This window comes from Medicago sativa, chromosome 4 (genome assembly GCF_051527215.1).
Source record: "Medicago sativa cultivar Bolivia chromosome 4, Bolivia_mono, whole genome shotgun sequence".
Taxonomy (NCBI): Eukaryota; Viridiplantae; Streptophyta; class Magnoliopsida; order Fabales; family Fabaceae; genus Medicago; species Medicago sativa.
In genome coordinates, this window is record NC_140752.1 from 47,966,407 (window position 1) to 47,988,408 (window position 22,002).

At 36.3% G+C, this 22,002-nt stretch overlaps 1 protein-coding gene, 1 long non-coding RNA gene, 1 other non-coding gene and 1 pseudogene across 3 annotated transcripts; 3 read left to right on the forward strand and 1 right to left on the reverse strand.

Moving 5' to 3' along the window:
• Nucleotides 1–989: 989 nt before the first annotated feature.
• On the forward strand, nucleotides 990–18,327 carry LOC146929438 (uncharacterized; annotated as a pseudogene).
• LOC146929439 (small nucleolar RNA R71) lies at nucleotides 4,311–4,416 on the reverse strand. The gene has a single exon (XR_015009182.1). It is a non-coding gene; the product is annotated as a small nucleolar RNA R71 (small nucleolar RNA).
• Nucleotides 6,548–7,649, forward strand: LOC146929440 (uncharacterized). The gene has a single exon (XM_085700724.1). The coding sequence runs from the start codon at nucleotides 6,666–6,668 to the stop codon at nucleotides 7,647–7,649; it is 984 nt and encodes a 327-aa protein (XP_085556850.1). The 5' UTR covers nucleotides 6,548–6,665.
• Nucleotides 12,049–14,428, forward strand: LOC146929441 (uncharacterized). The gene is made up of 4 exons (XR_015006040.1): nucleotides 12,049–12,270; nucleotides 13,072–13,229; nucleotides 13,664–13,734; nucleotides 14,086–14,428. It is a non-coding gene; the product is annotated as an uncharacterized LOC146929441 (long non-coding RNA).
• Nucleotides 18,328–22,002: the final 3,675 nt, after the last annotated feature.

Below are 22,002 nucleotides of genomic sequence, written 5' to 3' on the forward strand. Positions count from 1 at the left end.
GGACAATTGTACAAATTGTATAACCACTACCTCCACTACTCTGTTGTGTCTCTGCAACAAGACAAGAACAACAGTTGTGCCTGCAACGATGTTCCTCCAGACTTGGAAAGGATTTGAAATTGATCCTTCATAGGACAATAACCATATCAGACAAAAGATCATTGGTGATTGATCAAAGCTTCAAACGACTTTTTTTGATGCGTTGGCAATCAACAACGTCTCTTTCACACCTCTATATAAAGGAGTGAAGACTTGAAGATTTCTAAGAGACTCACAACAATTTACAAGCGCCAAAACTCTGCTGAAATTGTTCTGCATCAAAAGATCACTTAGAATTTCTTATCAAAGTTCATATCTTAGAAATTCTAGAGCCTTAAGAGTCTGTATTTGATTTGTATTGTGAACACCACTGATTGTACATCAAGTGTTCAACCTCAAACAAATTTCTTTGTATTTTTGTTTGAATAGAAGTCTCTTGCTTGTGTGCTTGAGCATAAGAAGTATTTTGATTTAGTTCTTGAGCATAGGAAATCTCTTGCAATTATGCTTGAGTAAGTTTGAAATCTCTTGCTAGTTTTAGCAGTGAGCAGTTGTAATCAAATATTACATTTTAGTGAACTTTCCTTGGAAGTGCAAAGGGGACAGGACTACTTCCGGTTTGTGGAAGGAACCTGTATAATTGCTTTGTGTCTTTCTTCTCTCTCTCTCTCTCTCTCTCTCTATTTTTATCTTCTGCATTTAGAATCTGAACATCACTTCAGAAGCTGAACTTTATCTGCCTCTGATCAGTGATTTCAGTAGGAGAAAACGAAGAAAAAGCTAACACAATTCAACCCCCTTCTTGTGTTTTTCTCACCATCAATTGGTATATAGAGTCTTGGTCTGTCGTCTCAACACTTAACAGTGTAACAGAAAAAGATCTGAGAAAATCATGTCTGTTGAAGACTCCACTTCTGGATCTGGGAACAACAATGTTGTTCCATATAATTATGGTAGCAACAAGAAAAGCTGACTCTGGTAAAGTTCCTAAGTTTAATGGAGATCCTGAAGAATTCTCTTGGTGGAAAACCAACTTCTACAACTATCTCATGGGTTTAGATGAAGAACTATGTGACATTCTAAAATATGGTGTTGGTGATTTAGTCCTTGATGAAGAAGGAGCTGCTATTGATAGAAGGAAACATACTCCTGCTCAGAAGAAACTCTACAAGAAGCATCACACGATTAAAGGAGCACTTGTCACTGCTATACCTAAAGCAGAGTATATGAAAATGAGTGATAAATCTACTGCAAAGGCAATGTTTGCTTCTCTCTGTGGAAACTATGAAGGTAGCAAAAAGGTCAGAGAAGCGAAGGCTCTCATGCTTGTTCATCAGTATGAGTTGTTCTAGATGAAGGATGATGAAAGTATTGAGGAAATGTACTCAAGATTTCAGACCCTAGTCTCTGGACTACAAATACTTAAGAAAAGCTATGTTGCTTCTGATCATGTGAGCAAGATACTAAGAAGCTTGTCTGCTAGATGGAGATCTAAGGTTACTGCTATTAAGGAAGCTAAAGATTTAAACACTTTAAGTGTTGAAGATCTTGTCAGCTCTCTCAAAGTTCACGAGATAAGTCTAAATGTACATGAGCCTGCTAAGAAGAGTAAATCTATTGCTCTTCCATCTAAAGGGAAGTCATCAAAAGCTCTTAAAATTGTTGAATCTGAAGAAGAATCACCTGATGGAGATTCTGAAGAAGATCCTACTGAGAAGATGGCTATGCTCTCCAACAAGCTTGAGTATCTGGCAAGGAAGAATAGGAAGTTTCTAAGTAAGAGAGGTGGTTATAAAAGCTCCAAGAAAGAAGATCAGAAGGGATGCTTCAACTGTAAGAAGCCTGGACATTTCATTGCTGATTGCCCAGATCTTTAGAAGGAGAAATCAAAGGACAACTCAAAGAAATCAAGCTTCAACTCAAGGAAATTCAGGAAGCAGATTAAGAAGAGTTTAATGGCAACCTGGGAAGATTTAGATAGTGAATCTGGGTCTGAAAAGGAAGAAGCAGAAGATGAAGCTAATGTAGCTAGAGAGTTAGTGGCTACAGTAACATCAGAAGTTGAACCTGACTCAAAATCTGAAAATGAAAATGAGGTATACTCTAAAATTTCCAAAGAAGAACTTATTGAGTCTCTTAAAGAACTCCTTACACATTTTGAACTTAGAACCAATGAGTTGAAAGATTTAAAAGAAAAATATATTGATTTAATGAAACAACAAGAATCAATGATAACATGCAAAATACACTATCTAAATAGTTTGTTTTCCATTTATTTTAGAGTCAATTATTTTATTTTGCACGATTACCGCTAGTATTTTGATGTGTTTCAGGATCATAAGGTGTAAAAAGCAGAGGTGAAGAAAAATGAGGAAAAGAAAGAAATCATGTGTCACAAGCCCAACGACCTTTGACAATTTTTTATGTTCAAGAATTAGACTATAAAAGCACATGAGACACTCAGTTGGAGAGGACCGGAGTTTTTCACTTTTCAGTTTTATTTTCTTTTGAAAACCCTAGCCACCGCACAATATATTTGGCCCGCAGTATAATTTCAATTTCAGTTTTGTTTGGTTGTTTTCTTTTGAATTCAGCCGCTGCTGTTGTTACTACTTGGCTGTTGGTACTTTAATTTAAATTCCAATTCATTCAATTGAGTTTCATTATTATTATATTGCTATATCGCTACCCCTTTTTTTTTTTTATGATTATTGGATTTCGATGCATGAATTTGCTGCTAACAAGTTTTAGATTCCATCTATTTTCCTTTTAATTGCTTCTTTCCAATTGTTGTTGCTTATTTTCACTGTGCCGTATCAATTCAATTGCCGTCGTGTCACTGTTCAGCTCTAATTACAATTGCCAAGAATTGATGCATCCGGTGGCTGCTTATTTCTTCTTTATTTAAAGTTTCCAACTTTTCACAGGTTCGGTTCTTTAGTTATTTGTTTTCTCTTTAATAGAATTCTGCAGAAGTAATTTTAATGTATAATTTAATCATGTCTGAGTAGTTTAAATTGAGTCCAACACGAAAGGACCGTCGTACCGACGGACCTCATGTAGCTGCGCGCCCCTTTTAGTGTAACGAGAATTTAAATATTTGTTTTGAAAATTTCTGCTTTGCAATTTAAAAAGTCTACTACGAAAGTAGAGACACCGAGATATCGTTTACGCATCGAACGAGCGAAAACGACATCCGACTTTAGAAAATTTCATATTTTTAATTGAAAAGGTTAAAGCGAAAACACTTCTTTTCTTTTAATCAAGAATTTATTGAATTAAGAAAAGATAATTTTTAAGTTTGTAACTATACACTACGAAAGTAGGTAGTTACGCGTCTAAAAATTCTGACAACGTATTGCGAAAGCAAACAGAGTCTCTTGTTCAATACTTTCCACAAAATTTTTATTTTTCTCGTTACTATTTAATTAGCGCAAAGTTACTCGAGTGACGAAGGTCGACGGAAACCATCGTTTTGGTCTCTACTCGTCATATTTTTAATTAAAATCAATATTTATTTTACGCGTGAAACCATTGTTTTGAATTTCGCCTTAGATAAACATAGAAACGACAAGAAGCGGTACTTGTTAAATTGGTCTCTGTGGATACGATACTTTTTATACTAAAACCGACATAGTCGTGCACTTGCGGCCCTGTCAAGTTTTTGGCGCCGTTGCCGGGGACCAATTTTTGGCAATATCTCTACTCCGTTGTTACACCGTTTAGACTAAGGCCCTTTTATTTATTTTTTTAAAAAAAAACTTTGCATGCGAAAAACCCGAAGTGCCGAAAATCTAGTCACCTACGTTGACGAAATTGAGCGCTACTTTCGAGCTAGGCGCCGATTGTTATTCGATACCCCGTCGCAATCTGAGACTCAATCAGAAATGGGCGACAACAACAACGATAACCGGCCACTGAAGGATTTCGCTGTGCCCTCTGAGGAGGAGCCTCATACGAGCATTGTTCGCCCTGCCATTGCGGCGAATAATTTTGAGCTTAAGCCCTCTTTAGTGCAGATAATTCAGCAAAATCAGTTCTCCGGAAACCCAACGGAGGACCCGAACTTGCACCTTGCTTTGTGCGGTTCGCTGAGACGCTGAAAGTGAATGGCGTCAACCCTGAAGCCATTCGTTTACGTTTATTCCCTTTCTCCCTCAGGGACAGAGCCAGTGCATGGCTTAATTCCCTACCGTCAAATTCCATAACGACATGGAATGAATTAAAAAAGGCGTTCCTCGCTAGGTATTTCCCGCCGAGCAAAACGGCACAATTGAGGAACCTAATTACTTGCTTTAGGCAGAAAGACGGAGAGTCTCTCTTTGAAGCGTGGGAGAGATACAAAGATCTTTTGAGAGCTTGCCCGCCTCATGGGTTGGAAAAGTGGCTGATCATCCATACCTTTTACAATGGTCTCCTGTATAACACAAGGATGACCACTACAAGAAATGTTGCATTTTGCCAGGGGCAGAAGCCCTGACAAAATGCAGAAAGCCTTGGCAAATGGACGTTTGCCAGGGGCAGAATACCCAGCAAATCCGCTCATCGCAAATGACGCTGCCAGGGCTTTAGCTCCTGGCAAATGTGCTCCTGGCACAGGCCCTGGCAAAACCCCTGGCAAAATGTGTCTGCATAAATACAGACTTTTCTTACACATTCTGACTCATTGTAGTCAATGTAGGCTTTTTGCAGGCTCATCACATCAGTCTTTTTCAAAACATGACAGGGACTTTGCCAGGAGTTAACCCCTGGCAAATTGTGTTCGTTTAATTTTTAAAAAAACGTTTTTTATTCGTTAAAAAAATCAAAATATTAAAATTTAATAATTAAAATAAATTTAAAAAAGAATTTAAATTTTCTTTTCAAAAATTAATGAAATTTAATTATTAAAATATTTAAAATAAACACTTTTAAATTGTTTTTTATTTCTTTTTTAAAAATTGATTTAATAATAAAAATTATTTAAAAAACGTTTTTAAAATGTTATTTTAATTTAATTGGTTTAGAAAAAGAAGTTAACAATGCAAATTCAAGTAATAAAAAAGATGGTTCTTCTGATTCAGAGTTATCATCACAATGTTCAACTACTGCAGTTAAACATTTAATTGAACCTTGATGTCCATCCAAAATAGACAAACAACAATAATCTCTAAACAGAATCATCATTGAACATGTTTATAGACAAAATAGACAATCATCAATAGTATAACATGTTTATGCTATTCTCTCTATTTGTGACTTCAAATATAATGTGATATTAAACATGCACATTTGTACAAAAAAACTTATACATAAAAAATATAAATTTAAGTTCAAAAAACTAAGATCATAGTACCATTACAGAACGAGTTTTAGGGCAAAAAACTAAGATCACATTTTTAGGGCAAAAAAGCAATTGAGATAACAGTAAGAGTAAACATTACAGAACGAAGAACACGAGGGCGTTTGACAGTAAGCATCACATTGAAAGGGTTCAAGAAGTTACAGATCTAAAGAAGATTTCGGAAAGAGAGAAAACACGAGGTGAAGAAGTGACAAACCTGATGAACGGCGATGGTGATGAACAGCGACGACGTTTGACGGTGAGGAACGACGGCGGCGTTTGACGGTGAAGGAAGGAAGCAACGAACCTGAAAGAGTGAAGGAAGGGAGCAGCCGCTGGTAAGAATGAAGGAATGGCCGCTGGTAAGAGAAACGCTGGTAAGTGTTGTGACTGAAATGAATTTTTTTTCTATAAGTGTTGTGACCGAAAGCAATTGTATAGATGCAATTTACCAGGGGTTATCCGAGGGTCTTGCCCCTGGCAAACTGCCACAGAGCCCAACTGCTCTTTAGTCAACTCATTTCAGTGCTACAATACAGGCTATTCACGTAGCCTTTGCAGGCTGTGCTGACAAATTTGCAGGCTTTGCAATTTGCCAGGGGTTTTTGGTGGCATAACCCCTGGCAAAGTGTTGTACCGTCCTGCTTTTTCTGACCACACGAGAATCTTTTCTGCTCCATACATTTTGCCAAGGCTTTTGTGAGGGGTTGCCCCTGGCAACTTTGCCAGGAGTTTTCCCTGGCATAGCTCCTGGCAAATTTGCCAGGACTTCTTGCTCCTGGCATTGTTCCCTGGCAATATGCAAGATTTCTTATAGTGGACTATCGATGCCGTTGCGGGAGGAGCTCTAATGAACAAGCCGTTTGATGAGGCTTGGGGCCTGATCGAGGATATGGCCTAGAACCATTACCAATGGGGGAGCGAACGCGCTCTAGCTGAAAAAGGTCAACCCAATGCAGGGATGTACGAGGTTAGCAGTTTTGATCATCTGAGCGCTAAAGTTGATGCGCTATATAAAAAGATAGATAGTCTAACCATCACTCCACCTGCCCCCGTGGCCATTGTGGCCCCTAACTGTGAGATTTGCGGTACACCTGGACACACTCCTACCGAGTGTCATCTGTTAGTCGGTACGGAGCAGGCAAACTACGCGCATGGGAACCCATACGGGCAAATAAATCCTAATTTCCCATATAAAAATATCAATCCCACCTATGCGCAAAATCTTGCACCCATTGCACCCCCTGGTTTCCAAGGTCAAAGAGGAACCCCAGTTGCTCCTCAAAAGTCTAACCTGGAACTGATGATGGAAAATTTCATCATGGCTCAGTCCCAACAGAACAAGGAGTTCCTGAATCAAAACATTCACACAAATGAAATGATTAAGCAGCTTGCATCTAAGGTTGACATGTTGGCCACCCATAACAAAATGTTGGAAACGCAAATTGCACAAGTGGCCCAACAACGAGCAGCTGCACCTTCAGGAACTTTCCCTGCACAACCTCAACCAAACCCAAAAGGGGAGCTGAATGCTACCCTGCGTAGTGGAAAAGAGGTAGGGAATCCTAGTGAGAGGGAAGGCACTGAGAAAGAGTATGCGCCTATTGAGAGTGAACAAACCTCAAAGGGAAAGGAGGGAGTTGAGGAAGAAAAAGAGAAACCCTATGTACCTCCACCTCCTTACAAACCTCCAATCCCATTCCCTCAAAGACTAGCTAAATCAAAGAGTGAGGGACAATTTAAAAAGTTTGTTGAGCTATTGAAAAAGCTCCATGTTAACATCCCTTTCATTGAGGCTATTATTCAAATGCCCTCTTATGCGAAATTCTTAAAAGAAATTCTGACAAGTAAGAGGAAGGTTGATGTCGATGATACTGTAGCACTCACTGAGGAGTGTAGCGCTATCATTCAGAACAAGATGCCACCTAAATTGAAAGATCCAGGGAGTTTTTCGATTCCTTGTGTTATTGGCAACTACATCATTGATAAAGCTCTCTGTGATTTAGGTGCTAGTGTGAGTCTCATGCCTCTGTCTATCTACAAGAGGCTCAATCTAGGAGAGTTGAAACCAACAAAAATGTCCCTACAACTAGCTGACCGATCCATAAAATACCCAGTTGGAATACTGGAGGATGTTCCTCTAAGAATTGGTCAGTTGTACATTCCCACTGACTTTGTGGTGATGGACATAAGTGAAGACTCTCACATCCCTATCCTCCTAGGAAGACCCTTTTTAGCCACCGTTGGTGCTATTATAGATGTCAAGAAGGAGAAAAATAACCTTTGAGGTTGGAGATGAAAAGATTGAGTTCCTCTTATTCAAATTCATGAACAGCACATCAATTAACGATTCATGCTGCCTTGTTGATACCATAGATGGGTGCGTTAAGGAGTACTCTTCAAAGTTACTCCCGAATCATAGGTTAGAACCCCACTGAAAGCTGAGTAAGGCGTCGAGCTACTGACGTTAAATGAAGCGCTGCGTGGGAGGCAACCCACAGTTTTTATTTATTGACTTTATTTTATGTTTATTTTTTTTTTTTAGAAATAAAAAGATCAGTCAAAATTTGCAAGGATATATGGATGATCCAGCATCATGGGATGCCCCCAGATGACCCAGACGACGATTGATACACTAGGTAGTGTCTTTCCTTTTCCTTTATTTTTATTTATTTCCATTGAGGTCAATGTGAGTTTTAGTGTGGGGGAGGAATTTCCCACCTTAACAGTCTAAGTCTTAATTATTAAGTCAATAAAATGTGTAGTTTTTGTTTTGTTGTCTAATTCTCCCGTTTTATGAACCAATAAAATTTCAAAAATAAAAAATAATAAAAATAAATTTAAGGCTGAGTTCGATGATGACTTTATGCATGTAAACACCCTTTCCCTTTTTAAGTTTCACTAAACTCATATCATGTTTCAATGTGAAAATTCTCTTTATGAGAAAAGCACAAAGTTGCAGTCTTTGAGTAAGTGTATGAGTAGGTATTTTAAGGAGCACGTTCTAACTTTAATGGTAACTTAGACCCTTAAAAGTCGTCAGAGTAAAAGTAGTATAAGTTTGTGTGGGAAATAATGTGCTTTATTGTTATAAATTGTTAAACTAAAATGGGGCGGGAGAATGGCACCAACATGTGGAGGAAAGGACATTCTCTCTCTGACTTCCTAAATGTGGTGGTGACTCCCTAAATTAAGCTTAAGTTCCAAATCCCTCAAAAGAGGAAATAAATTCATCAAAGCTAGGGGGAAAGGACACCCTCTCCATAAAGACTTCCTACGTGGAGATGATAAAAAATTTTGCAGCACTACTTAGGGTGATTTTGAATCTAGGAGGAAAGGACACCCTCTCCATAAAGACTTCCTATGAGGATAGATAGCCCCTAAGCAATCTGCAGCCCCTTGTGCTTAAATTGTTAATTTAATTCTAACTAAATTCCCATCTCTCTTATACGAAATGAAGAAAGGATTTTTCTCGGTTACTTTAGTATTAAGGATAGAACATGTTCCTCATAATATCTGTCTTATACAGGAGCAAGAAAAGGGTTGGACTACACACACACACTCACTTGAAACTGTTGTAGGGTTGATGTGATCCTTGAAAAGTGATTAGGTTGTGATAAGTGCATCCTGAGAACAAAGCCTTGAAAAATAAAAATGCAATTGATTTTTAGTTCATTCTGTTTTTCTGAATTATGTTGTTGTCGTCCCTTGCTTTTTGCTTGAGGACAAGCAATGGTTCAAGTGTGGGGGAGTTTGATAACATGCAAAATACACTGTCTAAATAGTTTGTTTTCCATTTATTTTAGAGTCAATTATTTTATTTTGCACGATTACCGCTAGTACTTTGATGTGTTTCAGGATCATAAGGTGTAAAAAGCAGAGGTGAAGAAAAATGAGGAAAAGAAAGAAATCATGTGTCACAAGCCCAACGACCTTTGACAATTTTTTCTGTTCAAGAATTAGACTATAAAAGCACATGAGACACTCAGTTGGAGAGGACCGGAGTTTTTCACTTTTCAGTTTTATTTTCTTTTGAAAACCCTAGCCATCGCACAATATATATATTTGGCCCGCAGTATAATTTCAATTTCAGTTTTGTTTGGTTGTTTTCTTTTGAATTCAGCCGCTGCTGTTGTTACTACTTGGCTGTTGGTACTTTAATTTAAATTTCAATTCATTCAATTGAGTTTCATTATTATTATCTTGCTATATCGCTACCCTTTTTTTTTTTTTTATGATTATTGGATTTCGATGCATGAATTTGCTGCTAACAAGTTTTAGATTCCATCTATTTTCCTTTTAATTGCTTCTTTCCAATTGTTGTTGCTTATTTTCACTGTGCCGTATCAATTCAATTGCCGTCGTGTCACTGTTCAGCTCTAATTACAACTAGTGTGTAACCCGTGCAATGCACGGGAAACACAGACGTTGATTAACAACACCAAGGCGAAGGCGCAAGACCTAAACAGACATTAGGACATCAAGCGTAAGAATCAATAGAAGCCACAGTTGGTCAAAGATTCACAACAACGATACTAATGTAGTACAAAAATACAAACGTGTATGTCATGAAGTAAACAGCGCACGTAGATGGAAATACAACATACAAACACGCGGACATTTAAAATATAAACACACAAAAAATCCCACAAAAATCATGAACACCAAAAAGGACTTAAACTCATAAACAAACAGTCCTTGACCACGTACGTCAAATCATGAATGCCAAAAATCACTAAGTCTGCAGTAGCAAAGCAGCAGTAATAGTAGTACCAATAATCGACCAAATAAAATCCACAAATCTGGTGGTATCACCAAAGAATAAAAGGAAGATTTTATTTGGTCATCAAATATTAAAGGATATTTGATATTGTCATTAGTGCATTAAGAGCATACTTGATCTAGTCAACAAATATTTGATTAGTCATTATTTGTATTAAGAGCTAGAATATCTCAGTTTAATATGTTGCGGCTAGCATTGTACGTTACCACTAATAATTGGTAAATTTTGTACTATATATATTTGTACATTGTAACACAGATAACATAACAAAATATCAATCTTTAAAGACAATAACTTTGAACCACTCATCAATATCAATAACAGTATCCAAATGAGTATAAGTTTTTTTTCTTGTACAAAATAAGCATAAGTTTAAATCGTGAAACTGTGTAAAATTCTTCAACTGTTACAATTATCATCCTAGGTTTGGAGCGAATCCTAGGTTTGGAGCGATAGGTAACTGTGATTGAACTATAATCAATAACTTTATGCCATTTGTGAATGGGATATACCATCAATATGTTGCATTTTGTTCCAACATTTTCACTCAAGTGAATGCCACCATGATCACAAACACAAAATTAAATGGCCAAAAACATGAATAAAATGTAATCTACCATCCACTGACATATTTAACCTGTAGAAGACAGGTAGCAGTAGTTTATTGTGTGACTCACATACATTTTTCTACAGAACTTGCTGATTATAAATAAAGTCCCTATGTGCTGCTGGATTTTTGGAATAAACCCCTAAAAAAATGTGCTACTCTATATCATTGTGAACTTTCTTAGAATTGCAACAAAGGTTTTTGGTAGTGATCGTTTCCCCTATTTAAAACTATAGCTTGTAATTATATCAAAATGGTTCTAATTTTAATTTTAACTAATAACAAATCAACTCTAAAATACAATGGATGAATCAAATGTTTTCTCTTTTCACCACTTTCCATTTTTCAAACGCAATACAAAACATTTTTTTTTGGTATTCCCTCCTTATTTAAGTAGGTGTTTCCACCCTTTTCAATTTTTTAAAATGATTTTTATCGTTCAGATTTTTCCTCGTCTCTAATCTAAGATAATCAAAATTTAATCCAACACTAAAATGAGATAAAAGAAAGGTGGTCATCACTTAACCCATAATGTGTCCCATTTTCTAAATTAAATAAAGATAAATATCTTTTTCGACAAAGATATTGTGTCAATGATCGAATCATCATGTCATTATTTAAATCACACGACTGAACCAGATTAAATCAGAATATCTAGTCTTTATAAAATTATACATGCATTAAATCAGATCGAGATATCCACCAAATATTAAGGGCACCGTTATCAATGTTTTAAAAAATGACTCTGTCATTGATTTGATAAAGTCACTAGATCATGAGGTCACTAATCAAACAACTGGACCAATAGTCGAGCTACATGAATAAGCTGGATAAGTTAGTCATATCACTCTTACTTTGTAAAAAAAATGTCTTTTGTTAAACTGAATGTTATCCAAATTTATCTTGGTAAAGTAATAAACTTCTCCACTAAATCGGTTTATCAATCTAAGCTACGTGTTTGAAATTGTTTCATTAAATTAAGGGTCATGTTAACTTGTGCCCTTAGGACACATGTTAAGGAATCCAAAAAAAGCAATTTTGCGTTGGAAATCATAATATTTTAACTTTAAGAAGTCAACTGCATGACTTTTGATACATATATTTCTATAAGGAGTTTCTTAACATGTGCCCTTGAGGGCACAAATTAACATTTGCCTTAAATTAATAAAAATAAAATTTTTTACATATTACTATTTGCACGACTGTTTTAGGCATACACCCCCACTGCACTATCTAGAAATGGGCCAAGCCCAATAATTCTTTTTAACCAAACGTGTTGCTTCTCTCATTCCTTTCAATCTGAAACCGTAATCACTTCTTGCTTCTCTCCCTTCTCATTCTCACGAGCACCGCCGCCGCCCGTTTCCACCACATTCATAGTCGATCGCGGCCTCCATTTGCGAAAACAGCCTCATTTTTATCATATCCTCAACCATATCTGTCTTTCTATACATACAGAATCACGAAAGGAGCTGATCTAAAATATGGGTAGTTTCATTTGGCAGATATTCACCATGTGTAAGTTTTCTTTCTACTACATATTTTACTAAAACCTTAAATTTCTGATTTTTTTTTTCGGAAACACTAATCTTTTGTACTTTGAAATTCGAATCTAATCTTATAATTTACCTATGAGATAGTTTGATTTATGACTTGATTTTATTTTTGGAACAAATTATGTATAAATCACAAATCCCCCATTTCTATTTTGAACATGTGTTTCCTCTCATTATTAGCATTCGAAATACCATTTTTGATATTAATTGGATTGTGTTTTGTTTCAAATTTCATTTTGATATCTATAGGTCTTAACATTAAAAGTGATTGGATTGTTTCTTATATGTTCAACTGTATTTTTGTGGTTAATAATTTCCAGATCAGTCATCGAGTAGGACAATCATTTCTCTATTTTGATATATTAAATAAGATATTTTGTTAACGTGTTAAATAATTTTTGCTTAGATATCCCACTTTCTAATTGTGTAATCCATCTTTTCATATCTGCATATATCCTGGTATAAATTTTTTAATTAAGAATGTTTTTTTGGGTGATATCTGACAACTATGGTCTATTTAGAACTTTTCTCACAGTTTTAAACTCATAAGTAAATAATATTTTGCAAGAATATCTCATATGAAGCTAACCAACTTGTGAGCATCTTATTGATCTCTTTAAGGTAGCTAAAATATGGACAATAAGCATATTGTTCATTGTTTTTTAGTGTTATAACCACCTTTTACTACGATTTATAACTCATTCATTCTTAATCCTATTTATAACTTATGTATTATAACTTTGTTGCTTGGCTTATAATGCAGAGAGGTGGAAAGTGGCACAAAAGTTCCTCTGAGAATGCAACTCACACCTAAATGCAACACAAACATGGAAGCACTGGATAGGTTGTTGGATATGTCGATAAAATCAAATGCATGAGATATATCGGCAAATGCTTCATGTGCCTTAATCAGTACTGATTGTAAGTACTTTCATTGAGCTTCAATTATAAATGTTTCTGCACCAGATGAAATCATGTTCCGTTCTAATTCTTAGGTGTGCCACATGTGCATAGTGTGAAAATACGTTAATATGAACAGAACTCTGATTTTAAAAAATAGTAACATATTTTTGAAGCTTTGTGTTGTATCAAACTTGCAATTTTTGAAGCATAGTGTGAAACTTCAGACTTACTATTTTTGATATTTTTGAGTCCTTTTCAGCCTTGGCTTGACATTAGTAGAAAGAACCAAACACATGCTTTAAAATTGAAGTCATTGTGATGTTTGATCTCAAAGCAAACCTTAACTGTTGTTTGTTTTACTTAGATCTTGTGCCTCGTAGTTAAAGAAGACCAGTATGCATATTCTATTATATAGAAAAATTGATGATGTTGTTGTTTTGCTTATGATACAGGGAAGTCACCATTGAAGGGAAATAAAAATTATAAGCTTTGCTACCTGGCTCCACGTGGGTATAAATTTCAGGTATTTTGTGACCTTTGTTGAGCACAATTCTCATATGTTACTTGTGAGCATCTACACGGTGAATAGAGATAGTAAACTTTTAATAAAATGATATTATGTTTTTTAAAACAAATACACTTGCCTCTTTGTTAAATTGTTATACCTTAAAACTCTTCATTTAGAAGAAGACCTATCAATTGATTTCATAATGAGGGCTTCCAGCTATAAAAAAAAAAAATGGACAGGATGATAAAAATTTAATGAATAGCATAGAAGGATGTAAACCTGAAATTTGGCAAATACTCTGTGTTTTGCAGAAGTTTATTCTCAATAATACCCTGATTATTTCTGGTTTCAATTTGTGTTTTGCAGAAGTTTTTGAAATTGGCAGAAAAGGAAGGTGAAGAAGTAAAGCATATAATCTCGGAAGAAGATGGGTTGCAGTGCAGCTGATCAGTTAATTTTTATGTTTATTATTTGTTTGCAAATTTTCGTGTGTATAGAATGTGGGTATTTATAGAGAATGAACAAATGATCTGTGCAATAAAATAAAAGTTTTAGAAAAATAGGTAGATGGGGCTGTAGGCTTTCTTGAGTGTAAATATTGTCATCTTCAAGTGTCAGCTGTAGTGTTCTTAGGTTCAGATAGGATTTTTATTGTGGGACATCCCCTATACTTTTTTTTTAGGATAATATAAAACTCAGTTTTTATTGTTTTGGATGCTCTGCAGGACATTTACTGCATTATAATACTGATATATTGATTCCTCAAGGCTTAAAGTGCCTTGAAAATGTAAAAATGCAACTGCTCCCAGGACAAACGATCATGTCAAATCTAATACTATCTAACAGATATCAATAAGGAAATATATAACCGCATGACAAAAGTACTATGCAGGAATGAACAGTATATGCGAGTAGAAAACATCTTGTCGGCAATAAATGCAAGCAATTGAGAAGCCTTGTAGAAAAGTGTGAACAGTTCTCTAAAGTTTAACTCAATATTGATGATATTGATTGCCAAGAATTGATGCATCCGGTGGCTGCTTATTTCTTCTTTATTTAAAGTTTCCAACTTTTCACAGGTTCGGTTCTTTAGTTATTTGTTTTCTCTTTAATAGAATTCTGCAGAAGTAATTTTAATGTATAATTTAATCATGTCTGAGTAGTTTAAATTGAGTCCAACACGAAAGGACCGTCGTACCGACGAACCTCATGTAGCTGCGCGCCCCTTTTAGTGTAACGAGAATTTAAATATTTGTTTTGAAAATTTCTGCTTTGCAATTTAAAAAGTCTACTACGAAAGTAGAGACACCGAGATATCGTTTACGCATCGAAAGAGCGAAAACGACATCCGACTTTAGAAAATTTCATATTTTTAATTGAAAAGGTTAAAGCGAAAGCACTTCTTTTCTTTTAATCAAGAATTTATTGAATTAAGAAAAGATAATTTTTAAGTTTGTAACTATACATTACGAAAGTAGGTAGTTACGCGTCTAAAAATTCTGACAACGTATTGCGAAAGCAAACAGAGTCTCTTGTTCAATACTTTCCACAAAATTTTTATTTTTCTCGTTACTATTTAATTAGCGCAAAGTTACTCGAGTGACGAAGGTCGACGGAAACCATCGTTTTGGTCTCTACTCGTCATATTTTTAATTAAAATCAATATTTATTTTACGCGTGAAACCATTGTTTTGAATTTCGCCTTAGATAAACATAGAAACGACAAGAAGCGGTACTTGTTAAATTGGTCTCTGTGGATACAATACTTTTTATACTAAAACCGACATAGTCGTGTACTTGCGGCCCTGTCAATCAACTCTATTGGATCTGAAAGCTTCTGAAGAAGGACTTAGAGGCTTTCACTTCATTTGTAAAACCTATGAAGAGAAGCTCAAGTTTCTTTGCCAGAAGCTACAAGAAAAGTGTAATGGAAAACCTTTAAGTAAACATCAAATTGCTCTTGAGGATTTTATTATGTCTGGTATTGACAGAAGCAAAGTTGCTTTAAAGATTTATAGCATTTACAGAAACAATGGTAAAGGGATTGGATTTTCAGAAGGGAAACCTAATGATGTCAGTCTTAAAGCATGTTGTGAATGCATCAAGGAAGGATTGAAAACCTTCTTTGTACCTGAAGGTGCTAAGTTTGAAACTGTAGTTCAGTCAAAACCTGAAGCTTCCAGCTCTGAGGCTAAGATCACTTCTAAGCCAAAGAACTCTAAGCCAAAGGCAATGACAAACTCTGATTCTAAAACTTCAAAGATCAAGATTCTTAAGAGATCAGAACCTGTTCCTCAGAGTCTGCTGAAATCATAGTCAGACATCCTGAAGTTTAAGTTTTAGAAGAACAAAACAGTTGTTGCTTCTTGAGAATCAAAACCAAAAGGTGCTAAACCTAAGGTATCGATTACTCAGAAGCTACCAAACTCACAGCACAACGTACAAGAAGTGAAGAGAAAAACTTCTAGTACTAACCTCAAAGGACCCATAAAACAATGGGTACCTAAATATGAAATTATCAATGCTGCAGATATGCCTAAGAGCAAAGGAAAAGCAAAAATCATGGTACCTAGACAGCGATTGCTCAAGACATATGACAGGAGAGAAGTCTATGTTCCTCACTCTCACAATGAAAGAAGGAGAAAATGTGAAGATTGGAGGCAACCAATCTGGCAAGATCATTGGTACAAGAACTATTGGTAACTCCTCTATTTCTATTAATAATGTGTGGTTGGTAGATGGTCTTGAACATAACCTTTTAAGTATCAGTCAGTTTTGTGATAATGGTTATGATGTGATGTTTGAAAAGACCAACTGCACAATAATCAACAAGGATGACAAGTCCATAGTATTCAAGGGAAAGAGGATAGAAAATGTCTATAAAATCAACTTCCCTGAACTGGTTGATCAGAAGGCAATCTGTCTTTTATCAGTGAATGATAAGAAATGGATGTGGCACAAAAGGTTGGGACATGTTAACTGGAGATTAGTCTCTAAGCTTAGTAAGTTAAAAGTTGTCAAAGGGCTACCTTACATTGACTATCATTTAGATGCACATTGTGGTGCATGCCAGAAAGGGAAGACTGTTAAATCTTCTTTTAAAACAAAAGACATTGTCTCAACCTCCAGACTTTTAGAATTACTTCATATTGATTTATTTGGACCAGTTAGCACTGCATCCTTATATGGAAGTAAATATGGATTAGTTATTGTTGATGATTACAACAGATGGACTTGGGTAAAATTCCTGAGAAGTAAGGATAAATCTTATGATGTATTCAGTAACTTCTGCACTCAAATACAGTCTGAAAAGGAATTGAAAATTTTAAAAGTAAAAAGTGATCATGGTAGAGAATTTGAAAATGAGCCATTTGAATTTTTTGTGAAAAACATGGGATTATCCATGAATTCTCTTCTCCTAGAACCCCACAGCAAAATGGGGTTGTAGAGAGAAAGAATAGAACTTTACAAGAAATGACAAGAACCATGATATTTGGCTAAACATTTCGGGGCAGAAGCAGTGAATACTGTAACAGCCCGATTTTCGCTAGTTTTATTTTATTATTTATTTGTGTGTAGTATATGTGCTCATGTGTGATTATTTGCCTCTATGTGTATTTTTGGTTGGGAATTGTAGAATTCGATGTTAGAAGGGTATTTTAGTCGTTTTGGACTTGGGGGCATTTTGGTCATTTTGAGAGTAAGGGTAATTTTGTAATTTTGGTTAAGGATTATTTTTAGTGCTTAGTGAGAGTTATTATTTCACCAAGTTACTAGAGAGGGTGTAGTAATTATTTTATTTACCGGTAAGTGACCGTTAGTGTGATGTTTTACCGTTAAGTGAGTTAAACCATTTTTGGGTGTTAGAATAGAAATGGGTTAGGCCCATTAAGATGTGGTGAGTTAAGCCCAATTAAGTGAGCCTATATAAACTAATGTTAGTGGAGAGATAGGGTTTTACCACATTTTTCAATTGAGAAGAGAAAAGTTAGAGGATAGAGAGGAGAACAAGAACAAGGGCTAGAGCTAAAAGAGGAGATTCATCATCTAGGAGCTAAATTGAAGCTTGAGTTAGAGAATCTTGGTGCTAGAGGTAAGGGGGTTAGGCTTCACTCATAATTTCATAACTTTTTCTTTTTACCCATTTTGTGAAATTGATGAATTGAACCTAAATGTTGTGAATTCGTGCATGATTGTTGTTGTTATGTTTGGGAATATGATTTGCATGATATTTTTATGTGAGTATGTGAATTAACATGATGAAATGAATAAATATGGGTATATTGTGTTCTTGAGCAAATTTGATGAGAAATGAGGTTGTGATGTTTAATTGTGCATGAATTCGTGTTCATTAGTTGTTGTTGATGATTGTTGAACTGTTAGAATCGAATTGGTGTAACTGGAATCGTTGTTTATGGATTCATGAGGAGATTTGTGGTTATGTTGGTATTTTGAGAAAATTTTGTGATTTTGATGAAATGAGCTATGTTGTTGTTCCTAATGCTTGAATTATGTTTGTTTAAGTGTATTGAACCTCTTTTGACCCATAACCACTTTCTGGAACTTGGTTTGGGAGTTGGGGGATTCGAAAAATGGGATTTTGGGTGAAAATGGTGTGAAAACCCGTAACTGCTGAAGAAATTCGCCAGAATTTCGCTAATAGCGAAACTGTCTGGAGTTTTTTCACTAATAACGAAAATTGAGCTAATAGCGAAAATTGAGCTAATAGCGAAAATTTCGCTAATAGCGAAATTGCCCAGAAACAGTTTTTCAGTTTTGTTTGTTTTGAGCTTTTGGGGACCAATCCAATACTTCTAAAATGTTTCTTTGCACTTAATTAACATCTGTTTATACCTTTAATCCTACTGGAACATGATTTGAATTAGTTTGGACTTGAATTTGTGAAAATCGTCTAACTTTTATAAAAACGGTCCAAACGTCGATTTTTCTGAAAACTCGTTTTTCATCAAGTAGTAACTTGTTTTGCTTTGAAAATGAGAATTTTTGTGAAAAGTGATAAAGTGAGACGAAATTTGAGTTTTTCATGAATTCATCGTATTTGGCCGATGAAATACTTATGTAACCTCTACTGCACATATATGTGACTTGTGAGAACACATGGCATAGGCAATTGAGCTTGTGTACTTGGTTTTGACTTAAATGCTCAATTACTTGAAATATTTTGACCTTGAGAGACGAATTTGATTAAAAAATGATTTTTGAGAGCCTATTGCTTATCAACCTTTTATGAATGGATTAATATGATTATGAGATGATGTATGAATGTTGTTGAGTGAAGAATATGATGTTTGTGATCATATGTTGTATTTGTTCCTTTATTTGGGTTGTAAGGAATTATGTGGAAATGTGGCAACTATATGTTGATTTATGTGAAGATGATTGCTGGTGTATTTATGTGACAACTACATGTTACTTGCGTTGTGAATGTGTTGGTGATTGTATATATGTTATGTGGTGGATTGTTGTTGATTGCATATATACAAGTATTGTTGATGCTGAGGTGAATTGTTTGTGTGAACATATGCATTGTAGTTGAGTCATATGTTCATCATGCATGACTGATGGTGGTGGATTTTATATCCAATTGAGGTGATTACGATGTTTTTGTTGCATCGAAGGTGACGACCTAGAGGTGTTTTGGTACCACATGCATCTAGATGAGTCTAGAGCCATTGCATAAATTGTTGGTGAATTGAATTGCATTGAGATGTGCTTGATGGTTGCATTGCTAATTGTAATGGTGAATTGAATTGTTAATTGTTAATTGTTAATTGTCAAGGTGAATTTGTAATATGTGTATGATACACTTGTTGATATAAACTTAGAACGATGGTAATGAATGACATGAATGTTGTGGATACTTGTGAGTATGTGTATATTTATTAATCATCATGCTTGAATGTATCTTTCATTTCCAATGTTCTTGATTAAGTCTTATATGGATTATGATGATGTAATGCTAACCCTCAGTGGTTTACCACCTACCTTTCTGTATGGACGGGTAGATGGAGTGCATGATGCTTAGTTTGTTTGCTTGATGATGCCGAGGAGTGGAGTTCCTCTTTATATGCAAGTGTCTAGATTAGGGCTCTGATCTAGGGTAGTTCTTGCATGTTGTTTTATTTGACTATGTATTTTGGAGTTGAGATGGTACTTGTTAATTGAGATTTGGAGAATACATTTGTATTATGTTGAGATTTGAAGATGTTTAAGAATTATATGTATGTTCCGCTGCTATGTTATGTAACATGATCTTTATGCATGTATGTTTGAATTCGAAGACGTAGCATCTATTTCTAAAATATGTTTGTATATTCGCGCGTTTTACCGCTTATTAGAAATAGGGTGTTACAAGTTGGTATCAGAGCCTGGTTAGTTTTGTCCGGACTAATAGACTAATAGATTAGTAGACTAGTGTTTGTTGATTTACCCTGTTAGTATGCGAATGGTAATGAGCTACCTTCGGTACTTGTTAGTTGTGCTGTTGTTCTTATCTGTTGGTTGGTTTTGTGTAGAAGTGAGATGGCTGGTGGTAGAGATGATGGAGCGATTGCAGAGGCTTTGACTGCAATGGCACAAGTGTTGTCTCAGGTTAATGAGCAGGCGGCAGTTGGTCATCGTGATCCTGGAGAGGCGGAGGAGCGGAGGTTGGATCGTTTCTTGCAAAACAGTCCGCCGACGTTCAAGGGTAGGTATGACCCGGATGGAGCTCAGACATGGGTGCAAGCCATGGAGAGGATCTTTCGTGCTATGGTTACGAGTGAGGACCAGAAGGTCAGGTTGGCTACTCATATGCTTGCTGAGGAGGCTAGGTATTGGTGGACCAATGTTAAGGGAAGGCTTGAGGCTGGTGGAGCTGTGACTTGGGCTAGGTTCAAGACTGAGTTTTTGAGGAAGTACTTTCCTGAGGATTTGAGGACTAAGAAGGAAGTCGAATTCTTGAACTTGAAGCAAGAGAACCGTTCAGTGGCTGAGTATGCTGCAAAGTTTGAGGAGCTTTCGAGGTTTTGCCTGTACATCAATGTAGAGGATGTTATGGTTTCCAAGTGTGTGAAGTTTGAAAGCGGTTTGAGGCCCGACATCTATCAGTATATGTGTATTTAGGAGATCCGAGACTTTGATACTTTGGTGCATAAGTGTCATATGTTTGATGATGCTGGAAGGGCTAAGGTTAATCACTACAAGGCTCAGAATGAGAAGAAAGGAAAGAGTCATGGATTTGGGAAGCCGTACAACAAGGACAAAGGCAAGAAGAGAGAATCTGGTGGAGGCTCTAAGGTGAATGTTGCTGAGGTGAGGTGCTACAAGTGTGGCATATTGGGTCATTTTGCTAATGATTGCAAGAGTGGTGAGAAATGCTACAAGTGTGGAGAAGCAGGTCACAAGGCTTTTGAGTGCAAGAAGGAGATCACTTGCTAAAATTATGGTGAGAAGGGGCATATCAGTACTAAGTGTACCAAGCCGAAGAAGGCAGCGGGGAAGGTGTTTGCATTGAATGCGGAAGAGGTGGAGCATCCGGATAATCTCATCTGGGGTATGTGTTTTATCAATAGTACTCCTTTGATTGCAATTATTAATACTGGTGCTACTCATTCTTTTATTGCGGTTAGTTGTGTTGAGCGTTTGGGTTTGGTTGTGACTCCGTTGTCTCGAGGGATGGTTGTCGACACCCCGGCTAGTGGCTCGGTGACTACTTCTTTTGTGTGTGCTAAGTGCCCTGTTAGTTTTGGTAATGTAGATTTTGAGTTGGATCTTGTGTGTCTTCCGTTGAAACATATGGACGTGATTTTTGGTATGGATTGGATGTTGACTTTTGGTGTTAACATTAATTGTTTGACCAAGAGTATAACGTTTTCTAAGCTAGTAGCTGAGGAAGGTGAGAAGTTCTTGACCGCGGAGCAAGTGAAGAAGTCTTTGGATGGTGAAGCTAGTGTGTTCATGATGTTTGCTTCCTTGAAGGAAAGTAGTGAGAAAGGAGTTGGTGATTTGCCGGTAGTGCAAGAGTTTCCAGAAGTTTTTCCGGACGACGTTACCGAGTTACCGCCGGAGAGGGAAGTTGAGTTTGCAATTGATTTGGTACCTGGAACGAGTCCTATTTCGATTACGCCTTATCAGATGTCTGCATCAGAGTTGGATGAGTTGAAGAAGCAGTTGGAAGAGTTGCTCGAGTAGCAGTTTATCAGGCCAAGTGTTTCTCCGTGGGGTGCCCCTGTGTTGTTGGTTAAGAAGAAGGATGGAAGCATGAGGTTATGTGTGGATTAT